The following is a 22,831-nucleotide window of genomic DNA, read 5'->3' as shown; positions in this document are numbered from 1 at the left end:
AAGGCAACAATCCAATTCAAACATTAAACAAATAATTCTAAAAAGTGAAAGGCAACAATCCAATTCAAACATTAAACAAATATTTGATTAGCACGAGAGATGGCTCCCCTATTGTCCATGTCGTTAGGTTTTTATTGAGCCACGTGTCATTTATCCGAAGAGGGTAGGTTTCTTGTTTACTCCACTTTGTATTGCTGCCTAAAACCCTCGAATCGAATTAAGTGATACAAACATCTCATGAATGGCCATGAAAAACTAGCAATCAGTATAGTTCAAACTATTGAGTATACATACATGTTGCTTCACATGTATTGTAATGGTGATAAATCAATCATTCGTAAATGCAATGCAAATAAACAACATTTAGACAACCAGGTAAATAGAGATTTAATTGATATGGAATTCAAAATTTTGAAAACGAAACCCCATAAATAATCAGACAGATTCAAGGTAGATGGAGGAGAATATGACATTCAAGTCCCCTTAAGCTGTATAAGCCGATAAGTATTTAAACTTGAAGGAAGTTATGAACGAATCAGATTAGAACGCCAAATTCAGACCTAAATTCATTTAAGATCACAGGAATGCACTTGGGTTCTTGAAGACAAACCACTAGAGAACCACAAGCTTCAGTGTCAATCTTGATCCTTAGAGTTCCTCACTGATTAAGAAAATTTCGATGATTATTAAGATAAACCTAAAATGCAAGATCTAAAATAATCTCCACTCCCCACAACAAACTAAATCATACAACCAAAGGACAATACAAAGTTGCATCTTCTCAGCAAGTCCAAGTTCTTCAGGCTTCTTGCTGATATTTCAATTGTTGATGCAAATTCACACCCTTCAGATGCTAGTTTTATATTTAATTCACCACATACCTGAGAACGCTTATATAATTGATTTATTTGACAGTGTCATTAACAGCTATCTGTTTATCATGCAATTGGAAGTAACACAGAATTGTATTCATCTGAAAGTTGTGTTTTTGTTTCCCATTCCACATAATTATTTATTTTGCTATAATTGTATTTCAGTCATATAAGATTCATCATTTAGAAATAAAACCACGAATTTCAGTTTGACGAGTAATTCATATTTCCGCAAATAAAACAAGACATGAGCTTTTTCAAGAAAGGAAAAACGCTTTCATTATAGAATAAGAACAAGACATATGAGCTTGCTATGATATGACACTCTTCTGGGAAAAGGAAATCTAGGTAAATCCTGTAAATATCCTGACATGAAATACCATATTATCATTCAATTCATCTGGCATGACCAATGACCAAAAAACGAGTTAGAATTGTCCTTCGCAGTAGTGTCTCTCCTGAAATAGTTAGCAAATTTTTTCATGTCTGACTGCCACAGATGCTAATGCTTTTTCTCTACAGAAGCTTTCCGTGAGAGACACCTGTATCAAATAAATAAGAACAGTGAATTCCACATACAATTAAGTGAGAAAATGAAGAATGCAAGTGCAAAAGATAGAGGAGAGACACTTTTAGGGAATATAATTTCAGGAATATTTCATCCAGTAGCATACGGCATGAAAGATTCCTTCAGTTCAGCATGCAAAATCAGAAAGATGATTATTTCTCATTGAATGCAGCATGAAAATCTATAACCACCTCACTACTTCCCTATCCATGCAGATGCCCACCATATGTTAGTACTATAACCTGGGGCTAACATGTTTTGTTTGCATTTTCATATCATAAAATCAAATCGCATAGTAAAAAATGAAAAATTATGAGAAATCAGTAGGCCAGAGTTCATTGCGACAGATTCTGATAGATGATGCATGCATTTTTTTAGGTATTTTGGATAACTGAGATCCATGCATAGCATTTCACTGATACCAATGCAAATTCTTTTAAAGGGTTTTCTTCTTGTTTGAATTGCTCATTTGATACTCTTGCCAAATTGACTCCAATGCAAAGGACTTTTTCATTCGAATCAAAGATTCATCACTGTAGATCAGCATTAGTGAAATCCTTTTAGCAAAACTCACCTGCACATCAGCCTTCTACAGATAATCCATTTTAATGTAAAACCACTACTTTGCAAATGATCTTAAGAGCAATACAAGAAGCCATCTTCATCTAGACTCTAGAGATAATAGGACCATATAAAGATGACTTGGTCACAAGTATTGAGTTCGCCAACTGAACAAGCTCTCTCAGTTCAACACTCTATCCTTGTGTATAGTGAAAAAGCCGAAACTAAAACAGAGGCAGATGCATGGTATCGCACATTTGACCCAACAGCAGTTGAAATATAAATGGAAAAAATACATGTTCCTCCCACAATATCTGCACTCATGCATATACCAACAATTCTCAAAAACCATGGTTGGTCATCTGACAATGCATACAATGGTTCTTTTTTTAAGTGGATAATTCAATTATCATCTCTTCTTCCTTCCCAATGGCTTTGATTTACCTTAGAAGGCTATAATTTCATCTTGAGATTTTCTATCGATGTCTTACAATTTTCAATTTCTTCATGCTTTTTAATGAGCCACGTTGCTAAGTCATGAAAAGGAGTCCACTTTCTCATGTATTATCTTGTGCAATAAGAGCAATAAATTATTTATATTTTTGGTTAGAAAGCTTTACACACCATGCTATGTTATGCTTTCTTATAGCCAATCTCATATCACTAACCAAACATCCATAAACATATGACGTAACTCCAAACCCCTTCTTTGTAATGTGATTAGGTAATAAAAGATTACTTTTAATGTGAGGACCATAGATCAGATAAAATAAGTCAGGATCATTCTATTATTGTCCAATGAACGACCACAATAAGTGGGTCAATGGGACTGAAAAGTCAATCTGATGTAAGAACATAGTGGCAGTGCAAAAGCATCTCATATAGTTATTCTATCAGATCAGAAAAAGAACCAAATACCAAACAAAAAGTAGTACAAAATAAGAGCAGCAACAAAACCATGACAACTTACAGGTAAAAAGAGAATGGCAAGGACTGCTGGATCTAGAGATCAAGGCTGCATAAGGGAAGACATTAGAAGGCTCCTGAACCAGGTCATTAATCACAGCAAAAGAACCAATGCACTATCTAACACTGTAGTTTAGAGAATACCCAGTGGCCTGTGGGGCCCTCACCACATAATCTTGGGAGGATCCTCGGATCAAAGATGTTCATCACTCCTAATATCCAAGGTTTGAAGGGGGGGGGGGTGAATATTTGAATGGAAAATTGGTTGCTCAAACAGACTTGGAGAGTAGTACTGTATGTGAAGTGAGTATTTAACTCTAGAATAGGGACTCCTCTAAAGTCTCAAAGAGGTCCTTCAACCCATCAAGGGGCTAGGGGTCAAGACAAAACCTGGGATCTCACAGATCTAGTATACAAGTCATGCTCTCCAAACATTGAAAAGGGAGATCATAAGACAACCCTAGCCACCAACTCTTGTACGTAAGAATCACTCCCAGCGAAAGTTGGTCGCTCCACACAGTATCCACATCAAGCAGGCATACACACTAACAAGTCCTCCTTTGCACCTATACTTGCATCCCACATCTCCCTTTATCTTCTCCACATCAAGCACTTAAAATAGAACTAAAATTTTCAAATGCCACAAAAACCTAGTCATCTTAAGTCACAAGAACAAGTGTTCACTTTAATCCTCTAGGTTTTCTCTCAAACCCTAGCTTCCCTTGTCTTCTCAGGAAAACCCCAATGCTATTCTTCTTGAATCAACTCAAGAACCCTAGCACTCAAGACAGAGAAAGTACAATAGAGAAAGAGACAAGTTCATTCTAGCTCCCACATCATTAATATAAGTATGTGATCACATAAGTGAACAAGAATGAATTGCATGAAAAGATCCTTGCCTCCCTTTATTTAAATCAAATTTGAGGAAGATCAACAATCATAAATTGGACCTTGTTGACAAAAGCAACCTAACTAAACAATAGATAGGCCCACATGTTAAGTGCTTCAGCTCTAAGTCACGCATATCAAGCTCCAAGGTATGCACTTCCAACAAGAAAGTGTCCCAAGGTGAGCATCCACAAGACGTATCCAACACTCATCCCCGGATGGCCTCTAATGCTCTAACACTCCCTTCTAAGCCATGTGTACCTACAAGTCCACCACACCTACATGAGCACTCAACCTAGGCATCCTTAAGTCAAGTACAAGTCTCCATGTAAGCTACCAAATGGCCCCATTATATCGAGGGCCCAATACCCTTCTCCAAGATGCCCAACACTCCTACAAGTGGGTCATCCTATCAAGGAAGCAACCAACCTTTCCAAGTGCACACCACGAAGAAAGTCACCATGCCACATGAGCATCGCGTCAAGGTCTAGGAATCCCTAAGTAAGATATCTCCAAAGGTTGCAATGTAGAATATGAGACTAATGCAATCTCAAAATCAATCATTGACCCTATTACAGTGAAATCTTGCACTTCTAGAGATAAAATCCACAAGCTCAAAGGCAAGATCTTGTATAATGAGGGGGCCAACTAACACCTCACCAACCCTCTTCTCACATCTACCCAACTTTCTTGCAACTCAATGGGGTTCTCCAGTAGATCTAAGAAATACAATAGCCCGATCAAACCAAATCAAGAGCCCCCTAAGGCTTCTACATCAAATACCACCAATCACAGTGTTAGACACCCAATTTGTTAGGGTTATGGTGTGGAATATGAACCGTCATCGGGAGTCCAAAAGACCTTGGAAGAGGAATCCAAGAGTTGTAACATTATATTTAAATGTGTAGCATATTAATGAAAATGTAATTCATCTGCAATCCAACACAGATTGAACCAATAAGGTTTAACTTGGATAGGATTGCTAGGGTTCTTTTGAGTAATTTCCAGGTTTGAGTTCAAAAAGTAAGATCCCCAAAGACATACAACCGAGGAATCACCAGGAGAGTAAAACTCCATCAAATTAGTTTAAATGATTTACAGGGAAAAAGGGTGATGAAGGATAGAAGATCAATGCCTTAGTTTGCCAAGATCTTTTTGTTGAGGATAAACACAACTTGTGTGCCCTATAGGTTAGACCTAGGCATCCTTCAGTCTTCAAAGATGGGATAAGGGACTAAGTTTACCTTAGGTCATCTCAAAAGAGCTTGATGACAAGTTCAAAGAGGCTTGGAGTATATTTAGTTTCAAGGATTAGGGCAAACTAACTCATGTACCCTGGAGGCTTGAGTTAGGTGCCTTAATATTTTCTAGGATAAATAAGGGAGGGTGCTTCACTTATGTCGCCTCGAAAGAACTAGATCAAAATCTTTCCCAAGGAGGATAATGAGATAAAAATACCAGCAAAACTATGGTCGATATTTAATAACCCCTATCCATCAACTTCAACAAGATAAAGAAAGATAGCTTACTCAATTTATCATCCATCCATGAAAGTTCACCAATAATTGTCCATGAAAAGAATTCTATCCACGGCAACAATGCCTTCCTCATTAAGATCTACCAATATCCATCAAGATTCAAGAAGAAATAACCATCCACATCAACACAAACTCCTAAAGAATTTGCTTAACTCATCCATCCATAGTCAAAATTAAGAAACGAGAGCAAAATTTAGAAATTTTAGACTTGCTAAGAGATTTCTCCCCCAATTCAACCGTGAAAAAATGAGAGGTCGTGCACCTTTGTTTATAGAGAAGGTGTTGAACTTCCTTTACATTAAAATATTATTTTCTAAGTTAAAGGTCCCTAATGTAGCCTATGGAGGGAAAAAAGGTCCTTTTCTTCAATTAGTTAATCTAAATTACATATTTTGAGGGGCATTCATGCCACATGTACAAATATCAAAGAGAATGAGTCATCATATTGTTAAAATTTCTATTCCAACAACCTAATAAATTAACTCCTTATGATTTCCTTACTAAAAAATAATTTAAATAGATTTCTTCAACCCATAGAATAAAATACACTTGTTGGAAATTTAACTAGAAATAAAAAATTAGTTGAAGCTGCATGAAACCAATCTCCAAGATACACAGTAATTTCTACCTTTCAAATATCAACTTTTCATTAAAATTACTCCAAACTTACAAGTACTCCCAAACCAGGGAATTAGCACACTAAGAAAACAAGAAAAAATTACATCAAAACCTAGAAATTATGGTGCACTATACAGCCCATACAACTTGCCAAAATCTATTATAAAAACACTCCTGTTGCTACAAAAATATGTCCCAAAAATTTGTATGATTGCCCTTCTCTTTTGTTGGGTTGTATGGCCTCCTAAAGTTGCCTCTACACCTACTGTGTATGGCTCCTTCAATGTCTAAGAGTTAGGTTAATCTCCTTTTGTTGCTCATATTGTTTCCTCTTTTCTCCTTTGGACTTGCACACGAAGTGAAAATCCTTTATCATTCTCTTGCTTTTGTTTTCTAACACTCTCTTTTTCTTTCAATTTGTCTAAGAGTTGCGTTAATCTCCTTTTGTCACTCACATTGTTTCCTCTTTTCTCCTTTGGACTTGCACACAAAGTGAAAATCCTTTATCATTCTCTTGCTTTTGTTTTCTAACACTCTCTACATCTTTTTCTTTCACTTTGTCTTATTTTATAGCACTAAGTCGATGACCAAGTCTCCATAACCCTAATCTCCCAATGACATTGATGGTTGAGATTACGTCTAAATCACTAATGTAAATACTTTACATTTTATTAAGCATTAGTCAACTCACTACTAAAAGACTCCACTTTAATAATTAACTTTAATTTAGAGTGAATTACAAATTAGAAAGGAACTTTTTGAATGACTTTCACACATCCAACACTAGACGTGTAGAAGTTTGATGCCACAAACATCAATGAAAATCACTTGTCCCCATAAATGGGGCGAATGGGGGTTTCAGTGCGGCGTCTAGCCTCCAAAGCCCCTTCAAGCCTATAAAATTTTCTAAGCGACCACCAAACTGGGCACACAAACCCCATACTTTCACAATGCCATCAAAGAGGGGTTTTTCCAAGCCACATCCAACCTCCAAAAAGATATCCAAAGATGTTTTGTCCACAAAACATGCATAACCAACATATAAGCATTCCCAGATGGATAAAAGGGTCATTCAAAACAAGTGCTCAGCCTCAAATGGTGAGCATAGAAGCCCCATCAAAGTTGGTCCCCCACACAAAATTAATGGATGTATTCTTCAAAAGTACTTCAAGGTGGTAGAGTAGGCTTTCACAATACATCCTTAGCCCCAAAAGCTCCAAATGATAGGTCTCCTTTGCATTCAAGGCACTCGTAAGGGTTGTCAACATCCACCACTCAAGTAAGCTAATTTCTTTGTCTCCCCTATGTGTGAACATGTACGCTTCCACATATGACAAGTAGCCTCTCAAAGCGTTTTGCTTCTACAATCATGTCTTCATTTATCTCCATGTGACAAACAACCCCAAAATATGCAATGTCTAGCCTTTGATCACCTTCAATGGGCTAACTTGTCTCGCAAAAAGTGCAAGCAAGACACCAAGTCACTTCAAATGTATAATGCCAAAGAATTTTAAGAGAGAAACCTTGCAAATGGGACTTGTTGTCGCAAAATCTAGCAGACCTTGGAGAGGGAAACCCTACAAGGCATAAACTAGACCAAGAGACAACAATGGGATAGCGGCCCACTATCACCACCACCAAGACCCCCTACTCTTTATGGACTTTTCACCGATGGGAAGAGTCCCGATAGGAAAAAGATCACTTATGTCAGATATTCTAAGGTTAATATGTTAATTTTCCACTGTTCTATGCTAGCACAATCACTTAGCCCACTTCCTTCTTCAATTAGCAATCACTTTCAAATCAATTTAATCTTCTAGTAACAAATAGCAATTGTAGATAGAACAGTAAATCCAATGAACAATAGAAGACAGCCAAGAGCAATAACAATAGACACAAGATTTGGTCAAAGACCAAGGAAAAACCCCACAAGGGGGCGAACCCTTTCCAAATTCTTCTTCTATTAGATTGTCATCAAATGTTCAACAAAGAGATACAATGTTCCAATTCATCAATAAAAGAGTCAAAGGTCAATAACTTTGACTATCCAAATCTACTAACCAATATCCAATGAGAGATGAGCCCAAAAGTCAAATATGATCCAAAGTCAAAGTTTGCACTTTTTGGTCAAAGTCAACAGCGGTCAACAACAGTCAAAGATGCCCTATCCAAAGGAGGTAATTTGTCCCTAAGCTGCAAATTAACACTCCCTCTCAAATAGGGAGAAATTTCCAACTGCATCACGAATCTCATCTCAAAAATTGTCATCATCATCGTCATCACAAAACCAAGCCATATCTTGTCTATGCTCATTTGTCAAACACTCGAATCTAAAGAAGAAGAAGAATCATAAGGGAGCTCAAGCTACCACCCTCTATCTAATGGCAATAGGCGAGATACAATAAGTGAGATACAACTTACCAGGCAAGAATCACAACCACTCCGTTGTCTAATGACAACAAGCGAGATACAACTTGCCATGAGCAGTAAGAATCACATCCATCCTATCATCCAGCGACAATGGGCGAGATACAACTTATCGGGAAAGGATCACAATCATCATATTGTCTAACAAGAGAGATACCACTGGCCATAAAAGGTAAGGATCATATCCATCCCATTGTCCGTCGATCTTCCCACATTAACCCTCAAGAGAGGCAATGATCACAACCATCTCAAGTCACCTCAACCCATTGGCCAGAGGGGGAGGAACAATTTTAACAAGCCCAACTTGTGGGTAGGATGCATAACGGGGTATACTCTACCTAGTACAATCATGATAGAGAAAGATACATAACTTGCCATAAATGAAAAGGATCACACGCCCTATAGTGACAATAGGGGAGATACTACTTACCGTAAGGGGTAAGGATCCCAACCATCCTATTGTCCAGAGATCCCTCAACGCCAGGAGCTCTATGGCTCAATTCCTCATCTTGGAAGCTCAGACAAGGGGGAAGAGCATAGCTCAGTGTCCTTGGTCTGTCAGGGCCCTTACCCGGGAGGGTTTTAGGCAGACAGTCAAGGCAAAAACCCTATCTAGGGGAAAACCCAGTCAACAATTCTTCCTTCAATAGTTTCTCGAGATAATCCAAGACTGTTGACCTAGACAAAGACTTCCTCCACACCAAGTCAGCCATCAGTCCTTCTTGCAGATGATAACCTTTCAAAAGCAACTTCGACCTAGCAACATCAACATGTAGTAGTAGCTTCGACCCAATAGCATCATCAACAGCAACTCGACTAGACTAGGAAAACTTTGATCTCCCTTGACACACATCAAAAGTGAGAGAGAGATGGCCCAAAATTTCGATCTTGGTGTCTTCTATCTTCCTCCAAAAAACTCGCACTCTTTTCCACCCTCCTTCCAGCACTTTTCCAACTTCGCACTTCCCAACATCCAGCTTCAGGATATCGAACTATGTGTGAGAGAGTGAATTTCTCCAAATGAATTCAAACTGCATTGTATATATAGCCTTCCAGTGAGGTCGAGTTCCTTCTTAAGGCCGACTTGATCTTCCTGAGGCCAATTTGGTGTGGAGAAGACTAAAAAAATTTTGACTAAAAAATTTTTCTTTTTACATGATTCCCAACAAGGGTCTCTTTTAATGGACAATGACTCTAATGACTCATAATAAATCCTCGAAGTCCTCAATGGGGACTCTGACGTAAAACAAGAGGACCCAAGCATGAAACCCATGCTTTAATAAGTCATAATAATAATAATAATATTTTCTTAATTCTTTTGGTAAGTACATTTCATTGTGACTCAAATAAATTTATGAAGACCGAACCTAGTTACATATTTCAACACTCCCTCTCAACTAGGGAGGTATTCACAAGTACAAGGAAGATCACATAACACATGAACCATGAAGAATTTAGGCACCGCAATGCCATGGACTAGATTCCTGACCAAGGCAATCTATCCAAGGTCCTCCAACAGTTTCGACACTGCAATGCCATGGACTAGATTCCTGACCAGGGCAATCTATCCAAGTGGGACTAAGATGGACTAATGCTTTCAGCCTCTCTAGGTACCATCAAGCTTACTTGCTAACAATCAACCCAGGGATCTAGGTGCATATCCGAGGTCAGAGCTCTATGACCAACGCCACCCTTCCTATTTCGGGAAGTAGACATCAGCACAAAGTGTCAGCCAGATGTCCTCCTAGAGAATGTGTCTTACACACAAAGCCTCAACACTCCTGATTATTCCAATTGGTAACAAATCCTTCCCGATCAAACAAATCAGTAACAAATCTCTTTCGCGTAACCTGCACGTTATCAAACCTTAAAGAGATTTACATGTACAAGCACAACCCCAATCAATAATAAACTTTCAATGTACATAGGTAAACACAAACCTCTGGGGTCTTCCAGACAACTAGATGTTGCTTCTCAATTTATCACAGTAGGACTTTCAAACGAATCTTGATAGAAGATTCCTCAATCATACATTTCCCTTTCCTACTTCACATGCAGCAACGTATTCTACATAGATCCGGCTTTTCTCATTTTAGCAGCCCCTCAACATACATTCTCCAATTTCTTTCAAAATGTCCATCATGACTATAATATGCCCTCCCTCTCAACTAGGGAGATTCCTTTCATCCAAGCACCCTCTTAACTTAGGGAGATTCCTATCATTCAAGCTCCCTCTTAGCTTAGAGGGATCAACTTCGTTTCTACGATATCGGAGAATCTTTCATGCTTCCATCCTTATCAGAGTTATCATGACCATTATAACTTTCTTCACCATGCTTATCATATCAACTTTACTTTATGAGCATCTTCACCATCTTGAAGATTATCCTGCACAACTTAAATAGAAAGTACAACCAAATCTATAGAAGCATGAAGTTAACCATATATAATGGAAGCATTCAATCAAATACTCAAACTTAATTACAAACAAGAGACACATACCTTTCAACTTCTTGCTAGGGTTTTTGTCATAAACCCTAGACTATATCATCAAGACTTTGAGCATTTTGAACATAAAAACCTTCATTATATCTAGGTTTTCAATATTTCTCCCAGAGGTATGACATACCCTACTACAAAATATTGAAAACCCTAGAAGCAATTTGGATAAATATAGATCTACAATGCATCTATCAACTTTTAGAATTCATATGTTAGACTTCCTACTAGGATTTAGTGCAAAACCCTAGATTTCACACATGAGCTCAATCAAAACCAATCATAAGTCAATTCAAAATAACAACATGACTAGCTCCCACTAGGGTTTGTTGTAAACCCTAGATTCTAAAATTCATATTTCAGCAATCTCACACAAATCTCAAGTTATCACATTGTCACCATACATCAAAGATTTGGACTTCTACCAAGGTTTAGTTACAAAACCCTAGAATTCACAAATATTATCATCCTAGAGAATCAAACTTCGACTAGGGCTTAGTTCCAAACCCTAGGACTCATGACCATCAACAATTAGGTCAACTCATACATCTAGGATTCCATCATCATGCACAAGCATATCATAACATGTGTTAGTCAAACCCAAAGACACAAATATCAATAAAAGTTAGACATATAACAAACTTGATCAGACTAGGGTTTGATCGAACAAACACACACATGCCAAGGATTTCATTTCTAGGACATTATAAGGGTCTTGCTTATACACCCTACCAAACCCTAATGATCTAGGGTTTCAATACAAAACATAGCAAACCCTAAATTACCAATACTTCAAAGGTTCGGGATTTCAAACATTACCATTCAACCCTAACAAGTTAGGGTTTCCATAACCATACCAAAACCCCAAACATGACATCATCAAAGCATCAAACATTTTCTTTTGACTTCAACAATAACCCTAAGTAGGCTAGGGTTTCACACATTATCATCGACATACCCTTAAGTTAGGGTTTTCACAACGAACCTTTCTAGGGTTCCACAAGAGTAATCAAAGATATGAGGGTAGATTTATCTAATGATGAATCACCCAATCAAGAATCTTTAAGATTCAAGAAAGCTAGACACAATGATGTTAGCAATAGTTTATCAAGAATGAATATAAAGAGAGAAAAAAATTGTAGTTCAAAACATACCTCTTGTTTCTTAACAAACCTTGTAATTCCAATGCTTTGTCTTGTGAGGCCTTCTTCCTTGAGTCTTCAACAAGTTTTTCCTAAACAAGGAAAATATGAGTAGAAATGTGATTAGTATTTAATGCAAACAAAACTGGATAAGTAAGGAAAACTAAAAATGAAAAAGGTAATAAGATACTTATCTTTGAAGGTTGGTGAGGGCTCCCTCCAAGCTTGAGGGATACCTATAACCTTAAGAACAAATAAAAATGTTTTTCCAAAATATGTTAAACCTACAAATACTAAAAATCAAAAATAAAATAACTAAAGCTTAGATCAAAGGACTTAGTAGTGTAAGTCCCTTATATCCAGTTCTTCGGGCTTATTCTTCTTTGGAGATCCTTCTTCAGCAACATTGGCTTGGTCTCTGCTTCTTTTCTTATTCTTCAGATTGTCAAGATAGTCACTTCTATAGTGATCCATTTTGAGGCATTGGTAGCATCCTATCTAGGACATATCTACCTCCTTCTTGGCCCTCTTGACTTCTTGGAGTTTCCTTTCTGGTGAGAAGCGGAGTATGCATTTTAAACATTTTCTTCTTCATTGTTGGATATTGATGAGATTCTCATTTCTTCTAGGGTGCAAGCATTCCATAATTGCTCGAAGGTAGGAGCTTCTTTCCAACTGTTGAGACCTGAAGCAAAAAAAATCCAAGTAGGTGGTAATCCCAATAATACAATGATTACTATCTCCTTTTCTGATACAATTTCATCTATGGCTTGAAGTTCATCTCTAATTCTAGATATCCTCACAAAAAAGGAAGCCATGATATCATCTTTTGTCATTTTTGTAGTCCTTAACTCATTCTTCAAACTTGCAACTTGCCCGATGTTCTTGATAGTGAATAATTTTGACAAAGCTTCATACATTTCTTTATTATGGTCAATATTGGAAATGTATGGGCCAAGATTGTCCTTTATGTTTTCTACCATCAGTGTCAGCCAATATTTCTGACTCTCTATACTTCACCTTGTCTGCATCTTTGGATTCTTTGGTAGGTCTCTTCACCTTTCCTTTGACCAAATCCACGACCTTGTTCTTTTCAAGAATGAGGTAAATTCTCTTCTTCCAAGTCCTGTAGTTTGATGTTCCTTCCAATTTGTTCTCACTCTTTATTGTGTTGGACATTGTCCTTGAAGATGGTGAGCTTTTTCTCAAGTCCAAAAGATTGATCCCTTTATCAATCCTTTAGACTTCTTTCACTAGATACTCAAAACTGTGTTTCTTCTCCTTCACCTTAGCTTTGATACCAATTAGAAAATAAAAAAGGCAGAAAGATTTTCTTTTATACATAATTACTCGTAATTCTTTTATCTTTATGTTTTTTTATTTTTAGTTCATCAAGCAATTATCAAAACAATAGCACAAGGACAACATATGTAGGCGGTCAGCGAGGGAAAAAACCCTATCTAGAGGAAAACCCAGTCAACAATTCTTCCTTCAATAGTTTCTCGAGATAATCCAAGACTCATGACCTAGACAAAGACTTCCTCCACACCATGTCCACCCTCAATCCTTCTTGCAGATGATAACCTTTCAAAAGCAACTTCGAACTAGCAACATCAACATGCAGTAGCAGCTTCGACCCAGTAGCAACATTAGCAGCAGCTTCAACTAGACTAGGAAAACTTCGATCTCCCTTGATACACCTCAGAAGTGAGAGAGAGAGATGACCCAAAATTTTGATCTTGGTGTCTTCTATCTTCCTCCAAAAAACTCACACTCCTTTCCAGCCTCCTTCCAGCTCTTTTCCAAATTCGCACTTCCCAGCATCTAACTTCAAGATATCAAACTATGTGAGAGACTAAATTTCTCCAAATGAATTTGAACTGCCTTGTATATATAGCCTTCTAGTGAGGTCGAATTACCCTTCTTGAGGCCGACTTGGTGTGGAGAAGACTAAATTCATTTTTGACTCAAAAATAATTCTTTTTACATGATTCGAAAGCCCAAGAAGGGTCTCTTTTAATGGACAATGACTCTAATGACTCAGAATAAATCCTGGAAGTCCTCAATGGGGACTTTGACCTAAAATAAGATGACCCAAGCATGAAACCCATGGTTTAATAAGTCATCATAATAATAATAATAATAATAACAATAATAATAATATTTTCTTCATTCTTTTGATAAGTACATTTCATTGTGACTCAAATACATTTATGAAGACCGAACCTAGTTACATATTTCAACAAGGGTCAATCCATCAGTCCAAGTTGCTCTCTGAAGACCAAGAACTTCCCTTTCGACAAAGCCTTGGTAAGAATGTTTGTTATCTTCTCATTTGTCAATATATGATGGAGTCTCACTGCTCCTTTTCGCACCATATCTCGTATATAGTGACACTTGATCTCAATATTCATGTACTTGTCATGAAACACGGGATTCTCTTCCAATCGGATCCCACTCTTGTTGTCACAACATATCACCGTTGTATCTAGTACCTGCTCAAAGACCTTCCTCAACCATACAGCCTCAACTTCCATGCTGGCAGCAATATACTCAGCCTCGGCAGTACTAAGCGCAACAAACTTTTGCTTCCTGCTCATCCAAGATATCATGGCAGAACCCAAACTAGCGTAGCATCCTGAAGTGTTCTTCATGTCAATAATATTTCCTGCTCAATCAGCATCAGTATATCCATGCAACCTTACATCTCTAGAGGTATATCTCAGACCAAGATTAATCGTTCCATGCAAATATCTCAGCACATGCTTGGTAGCAACCCAGTGTGCATGAAGAGGCTATGTCATGAATTGGCTCAAAGTGTTAACTGCAAAACATATGTCTGGATGGGTGTTCACAAGGAACATCAATGCCCCAATCAATTGTCGATATTCAGAGGGATTTGCCAAATCAGGTCCTACAACATCTCCAAATAACTTCTCAAGTTCATCTCCATCAGTGTGGCCATAGACTTGCATTCTACCATTCCAAATCTTTCCAACAATTTTACAACATATTTTCCTTGAGAAAGGAAAATCTCTCTTAGCTTTTGCCACACTTCTAGTCCTAGGAAGTAATGCATCAATCCAAGGTCTTTCATTTCAAACTCCCTCTTACACTCTAGCATAAGAGGCTCACTTTTTGTCAAGAATAAATCATCAACATACAAAACCAAAATGAGAGGCATACCTTGAACCACTTTGAAGTAGAGGTTCAAGTCAGCATTACTTCTCATGAATCCAAGCTTCACTAGGTAGCTATCAATACAGGCGTACTAGGCTCTGCGGACTTGCTTCAAACTATATAGTGTCTTCTTCAATCTACAAACATGAGTCTTCCTGTCATGTACTTCAAAGCCTAGTGGTTGTTCAATGAATACTTCTTCTTGTAGTATGACATGAAGAAACACAGTCTTCACATCCATTTGGTGAAGAGTCCATCCATGACAAGCAGCAAGGTAAACAATCGATCTAATGGTGGTATAGCGAGAACAAGTGTAAATATATCATCATAGTCTTTTCCCTATTCTGAGAGAAACCTCTAGCCATGAACCTTGCCTTATATTTCTCAATACTTCCATCAGCTCCATGTTTGATCTTGTATAGCCATTTCGAAGTCACGACAAATTTTCCTTTAGGTCTCGAAACAACATCCCACACATCATTCTTCATAATGGATTCATACTCTTCGGCCATGGCATCCTTCCAAACCTGATCTTTCACTGCTTCTTCAAAAGTGGTAGGTTCAACCTGTATGATGGAGCTCATAACTACAATGTATCCCTAGTACTGGCATGGCTTCTTTCTTTCTCTATAGATTCCTTTGGCAACGGCATAACGTTTAGCATCCTGTAATGTATCACAAAGCCAAAGGTTTCTCTTCTTGGCAAGGGGATCACATGGAGGAGGATCCAAGGGGTCCATAGGCTCCATGGGATCATCAACAACCTCTTTCCCAGGTTTAGGCACAAAAGGGTCATCTAGAAGTTCCATGTCATCATCTTGCTTCTCAACAGGAGGAGAAGGAGGAATATCCCTCGCTTTTCCAAGGGCAACATCTTCATCAAAGGTCACATCCTCGCTAAGCTCGACCTTCCTTTCACCAGACACATATATTCTAAAAGCTTTAGAATTATCACAATATCCAACAAACATACCTTTCTTTGCAGTGGCTTCCAACTTGTTCCTCTTGTCCTTCGGCACATGAAAGTACACAAGGTAGCCAAATATCCTCAGATGCCCAACATCAAGCTTCACACCTGTGAACACTTCTTCGACAGTCTTGTCACTCAGGGCTTGGTGAAGAATCTTGTTTTGAACATAGACCATTGTATTAGTGGCTTCTCCTCAACGGAACTTCAGCAACTTTTGATCATGTAACATGGTTCAGGCAGCTTCAATGATGGTCCTATTCTTCCTTTCAACCATGCCATTTTGCTCAGGATTATAGGGTGCAGTGGTCCCCTTCTTAATTCCAGCCTTCTTGCAAAAGTCAACAAACTCATTAGAAGTAATTCTCCACCGTTTTCAAACCTGAAAACCTTCATCCTTTTCCCTGTTTGATTCTTTATCAATGTCATGAAATCCTCAAACATATCAAATGGCCCGCAGAGTGGCGCGCCCCTTCAGATCTAACTGCTGAACCAAGCATGGGTGCGAGAGATTTGTCGCAAAGAAAAGGAAGGAGGTAGCTAAGAAGGTTGTGCAAAACTTGGCCGCACAGAAAAACAAGGACGCCGCAAAGAAGGCTCGTGTTGAGCAAGAAAGTGCTGCGAAGGAGTAGGCAAAGCAGGAGCAGCAGGAGTCCTAGAAAAGTGACAAGTCACCTTCGTCAAAAACAGAAACAAAAGATCTTATAGGGCAAGGCGGCGGAGGCAAAGAAGGGCAGCACACCCTCTTCATTTTGAAAAGGCGTGACCTGGAGAAGCAAAGTGGATCGCGGAAAAAGCAAAAAGCCCAGAAAATACAGGTTGATCCCATGGTGTTAACAGAAAGCAATTTGGATGAGATCGGTGATAAAGTGAGGGACGCCGAAACACAAGTGTTGCAGCAGTTGGAATAGCAGTACATGCAGGCATTGGGAGGAGTTCAAAAGGATCTCCAAGAGTTGCAGCTCCAAGCAACCAAAATCCAAGAAGACGTTGGGAAGGCAAGCGGCGCACAAGGCAGTTTGGCATCGGGTAAAAGTACAGTCGCGGAGATGGCCTGGCCTGGCCGAAGGTTCAGTCTGCACCGAAATCAAGGAGCAGCACGCCCTCCTTGACAAGGTCACAAAAATGAGCTTGAACCTTGCTGCAATATCACTTGAGTCGTTGCATGCATTACTATAGGGAGTCGTGGAAGAGCTTCAAATCAGGGAACAGCGAGTACTAAGTGTTGTCAGTGAAATCAAAGTCAATAATCAACAGTTGTTCGCTGAAAAGACGCAGGTTTTGAAGGAGAAGGAGATGCTGCAGGCGCACAGTTCACGATTGGACTCTGGAGTCAACAATAGCGGAGGCATGCAAGTCAATGCCTAAGCTTCACATCCCGAAGGATGCACAGCGAGAAGCAAAGATCAAAAAACTCATTGTTGATGTGCACGAAGCTAAAGCAGAGGTTGGTCGAGTTTAGTTTAAGCTCAACATGAAGATCACAACGCTGCAATTAAAGTTGCAGCCCACAACTCCGCCCGAGGTCCAGGAGCAACGTGGAGCTGCGATAAAAGAAAGAATGGCCACCCTGGATGGCACAGTCACTGACTGCACGGCATTGTTCAAGTAAGGGATGGAGTTAGTGACCAATCTGTTGGACGATCCGAACCTGCAGACATTGAACACTGAGGTCAGGGAGCTGTAGCGACAGTATGATGAAGTCAGGGCAATTGCGCGCTCCATCGCACCAGCGCATCACCTTGCTAAACTGCAGGAAGGAAACCAACTCCTAGTACATGTAGAGGAAACACAGAAAAAGGAGGTCTTGTTGAAGGCCAGGCTGCAGCCATGGCTGGAAAAATCTTATCAAGTCACGACAACCATCCAGGATAAGCTTAAAGGCTTGCAGCAGACACAGCAGACGATGAGGCTAGCCGCAGAAGGACCAATTATCGACAAATTAGCTGAGGAAGTCAAGCAGGGAGCAACTCAGAGTGTTGTCGAAGTCGCCGTGATCTAGGTAGAGTTGGGGCATCTTCACAGTAAGATCGCAGCGCCAATCGAGTGACTCGAGAGCGAGTCATGATCTTTGTGTTGGGGGTCTGTTGGGATGGGGTCACCTGGGTCAGTTTTGGAGTTAAGAAAACCTAAGTTTTGACACATTTTTGTAATTAATGTAAAGTGCGATTTGTGAATGCAGAGCGCGTAAATGATTAGGAGTCAAAGGGGTTTAGCCCCTTGTTTTATGTAAAATATGAGTCGGTTTTGAGATCCAACCATGGTTCACGGACCATGGCACTGTATGCAAAAGACTATAAATAGGTGTGTCCTAGAAAGTCATGTAATGATAAGCAATGGGTCAATAGAAGAGAAGTGATGGTGCAAAGAAGTGGTTCAAATAGGAGAAGAAAGGCTCTGCAGCTGAGTGCGCAGAGGCCTAGGTAGAGTCCGCAGTTGAGTGCGCGAAACCCTACAACGGAGTGCGCAGGGTAGTTTCGAGTATGTAACCCTGAATTGAAGATAAATAAAGACTGTTTCCAAAGAATTATTGTGTACTTCTGTTACTATTGTTAATATTATATGTTGTTGATGAATAATGTGTTTATGGAATATGGATCTAATGATGCATGATTCCCTTGAATAAGTCTTAATAAATGTACGCAATGCATGTTAAGTACTTTCGCGAAGACTCTAACGAATTCTATTATGTTTACTAAATAACTTAAGTACATCTGTGCAAACACTAATTTAGGGTTGTTCTCTGATACGCGTAAGTGGATAAATCAACTATTAAAGGTCCGCAAAGACCAATCGTAGACCTTCGCGGAGGTCTAAAGGTTGTTTTAACAGAGTTGCAGCAGTGAGCCCTAATTGTGTATAGATCTGCACGAAGACAACTCTGAAGAGCTAAAAGACATCACACTAGTCTCTAGATGCAAAAACTTGGTTCTTTCATCCCCCCATACTGCTTCGGGTGAGACTGCAGCGCTACACGAGTTGTTGCCGAAAGGGCCAACAGTGTAGGGATTTGTTGGTTGACGGAACTAACTCTGAACCAAGGTCAGGGCCCCCTAAGCCAACAATCAATGCAAGAGGGAGTTGGCTTCCGAATTCGAGATGAAGGACCTAGGACTGATGCACTACTTCCTAGGGCTAAAAGTCTGGCAAAATCCAGGGGAGATTTTCCTTTCTCAAGGACAATACATTGTGAAGTTGCTTGCGAGATGTGGGATGGTGGATTGCAAGTCCATGTCTACTCCGATGGAACTCAACTTCAAGAAGCTATGTGGAAGGGTTGCTAGGCCTAGATTAGCAAACCCTTCCAAGTATTGTCAACTTGTGGGGGCCCTGATGTTTTTGGTAAACTCTCGTCCTGACATATGCTGCTTCGTTATGAACATGTTGAGTATTCATGGTCGAGCCTCATCACATTCATTGGATTGTTGCTAAGAATCTCATGAGATATCTCTAGGGCACAATCCACTATGGTCTCAGATACACTGTCGCGAATGAGGCTACATGGATATATAGATGTTGATTGGGTTGGTAGTGTGGTGGATCGTAAGAGCATGTCTGGGTTTTGTTTCTCTCTGGGGTCTGCTTCAATATCCTGGATAAGCAGGAAGCAGAAATCGGTTGCTTTAAGCATCGCCAAGGCCGAATACATTGCTGCGAGTATGGCCTGTTGTGACGTTGTTTGGTTGAGGAAAATCTTCAATGAGCTATTTGAGCACATGTTGGATACCACCGTGATCTTCTGCGACAACCTGAGTGGGATTCGCCTTTCAGAGAATCTCGTGTTCCATGGCCACTCCAAGCACATTGATATCAGGTACCGCTTTATCTGGGATATGGTACAACAGGGAGCAATAAGGCTCCATCACATCAGGATGGATGCGCAGGAAGCAAACATTCTCACGAAGCCCTTGGGGAAGGTCAAATTCTTAACCTTCCGAGAGAGACCTGAAATCATGGAAAGACCCACTTATGAGGGTCCCGCATGAGTTGGACACTGAGCTCTGGGAGCTCTTGGGGGCTTGGGTTACTTCTTGGAGCTATGAGCGACCATAAGGTGAGTGGTTCACCTTCCCCTAGTGATGCGCTATGTACAGAATGAGTGGTTCACCTTCCCCTATGATACCCCATGATGGTTGACATGTGTGTAGGGTGAGTGGTTCACCTTCCCCTACGATTGCGGACACATGTATGTAGGGTGAGTGGTTCACCTTCCCCTACAATTGACATATGCATAGGATGAGTGGTTCACCTTCTCCTATGGCATATGAGCAGGATGAGTGGTTCACCTTCTCCTGTCGATGCCCCAACACACATCCTACACATGGAGTCCAGGACCCATTGGAAGTACCTATCATCTGGCCAATGAGGTGGGTAAAGTGGTTAGGGACCATAGCACTACCGATGGACGCATTGTGTATTGTCATATTCCCTATGACTAGGATGCATGGTGTTCAACAACTTGATTTGGGATCAAGGACTGACTTTTGTCAGTGGAGAGTTGTAAGGTCTTATGACTCACTCTCAATCAATTCTTCTTCATTATTAATTCATGGTTCAGCAGAGCAATGATAACAGAGATTGTACATGATCATAGGATGGCATGATGATGACAAATGGATTGACAGGTGGAATTCTCCCTAGTTGAGAGGGAGTGTTAAAATTGGCAACTAGGGCCAAATTCCACCTTGGGACAGCTCCTATGATGGAGAAGATTATTGCATTGGATTCATCTTTTCGAGAAGTCCAATTTTGATATAAAGATCATCTCATTCGGACAAGCGGAAGTGGAATTTTGAATTTATTCTCTCTCATGCACAAATTGTCAAGGTCGACCTCAGTGAAATGTAGGCTCAAGAAGCCCAATGGATGTGTCTCCTCACCCACAACGAATTGTATAAATAGGAGTGACCTCTCACCTCATTTGGACATCACTCACTCACACATCCTTCTCTCTCTCCACATCAAATTGGTTCATACAGCTTGGGATCTTCTCTCTCTCTCTCTCACATGTGGCAAGGAAGCCGAACATTTCAGAGACAAAGTGCAAGCCGAAATTCCAGATTGCAACCAGTTTGACCTGTGTTGACCACAAGAGTGTTTGACAGCAGCATTGACTAAATTTTGACTGAGTTTGACTGAGGCTAAGTGGACTTTTTGGGTTGAATTTCACCCTTATTGGAGGACGAGTTGACTACATTTGACCAAGTTGCGAAGGACAAGTTTTGTTGTTGATTTGACCAGCATTGACTTTCTGGTTAGAGCTGAAGTTGACTACTATTGACTGCTGATTTTGACAGGGTTGTTTTGATTGTGTATTGGGCAAGTGAATTTGATCTATGTACTCTCTCTCTTCACTGAACTATTGAATAATAGTAAGAAGATTTCAATCAAAGGGTTTTCCCAACATTGGGGTTTTCCCTCGCATCCGCCGAATCTAGTGCCTCTTGTCTTGGCTTGTTTTTTACATATGTTTTTATGTTCTATTTGCATTTACTGTCAATGTGATTAAGTTAATGTGATTGCTATTGGAAATAATTGGAAATTGAAGTAAATTGTGCTAAGCATAGAACATACCATTGTTATCTAAAATTAACAAAGGTTCAATGTTATGGTCGTCATGAATATGGGCACTACAAAAGAGATTGTCCAAAGCTCAAGAAGAACAACAACAAAAGAGGAAGGGAAGAAGCCCATATCACTGAAGAAGTGGAAGAAGCTTAAAAGAATAAATCAGAGGAAGTAAAATATCTCTGCTATGATTGAGATAGTTTTCCTTGCCTAGTTCTTCTTCAAGTTTTTGTTTCAAGTTTTATGTTGTAAAGTATAACTATCATGGTAGGAATCATTAGAAGCATGATAGGATGCATCATGTTAGGAGATGGCATCATAGAAGCATATGATTGAAAGCAACAGCTTGTGACATCATCATAAAGAAACATGAAAGATAGTTGAAATAGAAGCCTATGTATGTCACCTATAGAAGGATGTAGCTCTTGGTAACCTCATTAGAAGCATAAGTAGTACTTATGGGAAAAAGAAATTCATCTAGTATAGAACTCATCATACATCATCTAGTAAGATCCTCAAATGGAATCTTCATTAGAAGGTTCACCTACTGGAAGAAGTAAGTGTCTCGCCGAGAATTCCAACTTGTATGGGATTCATGGGATGATGGTATGATGTCAAAAGAAGTGAAACAGGTCAAAGGTTTGAAGTTCTTTCAATCAAGGAAGTTGACAAAGGAAGTCCAGATGACCAAAAGAAAGAGATGAGTTATGTATGCTTGTACTTAATAAAATAGAGTCATGTCATATGGTTGCAGATATCATGAATGAGTGCTCTACCTCAAGAACATGATCAAAAGAAAGGATCTCCTTCTATGAAAGGATGCATGAACGCATGGTTCAAACACTGAACCTTTGTTAATTGAACTATGATTGGAAGTTCCTGGGAGGAAATGTGCGAATAAAGAAAGGAAGAGACCATGATAAATGCAACTATGGAGAAGGCAATCAACATCCAAGGACTAGAAGATTTGACTATGATATCTGCATGGGAAAGATATGAAGATCTTGATAAAGTCTTAAAAAGAAAGAGACCCTTGA

The 22,831-nt window shown here is 39.4% G+C and overlaps 1 protein-coding gene across 1 annotated transcript in view; it reads right to left on the bottom strand.

Moving 5' to 3' along the window:
- Positions 1–1,064: 1,064 nt before the first annotated feature.
- The window catches only part of LOC149224091 (uncharacterized), a 107,337-nt gene continuing 85,570 nt past the window's right edge, over positions 1,065–22,831 (bottom strand). Inside the window, exon 5 of the mRNA XM_089385998.1 lies at positions 1,065–1,414. Coding sequence (XP_089242124.1) covers positions 1,375–1,414 — 40 coding nt within the window. The 3' untranslated portion in view covers positions 1,065–1,374. The remainder of the gene's footprint in view (positions 1,415–22,831) is intronic.

Source organism: Pinus tabuliformis, chromosome Q (genome assembly GCF_031772625.1).
Source record: "Pinus tabuliformis cultivar Carrire ecotype Pingquan chromosome Q, CPIR1, whole genome shotgun sequence".
In the NCBI taxonomy this organism is placed as follows: Eukaryota; Viridiplantae; Streptophyta; class Pinopsida; order Pinales; family Pinaceae; genus Pinus; species Pinus tabuliformis.
Note: the sequence above shows the minus strand (reverse complement) of the source record. Positions and strands in the feature narration are given on the sequence as shown.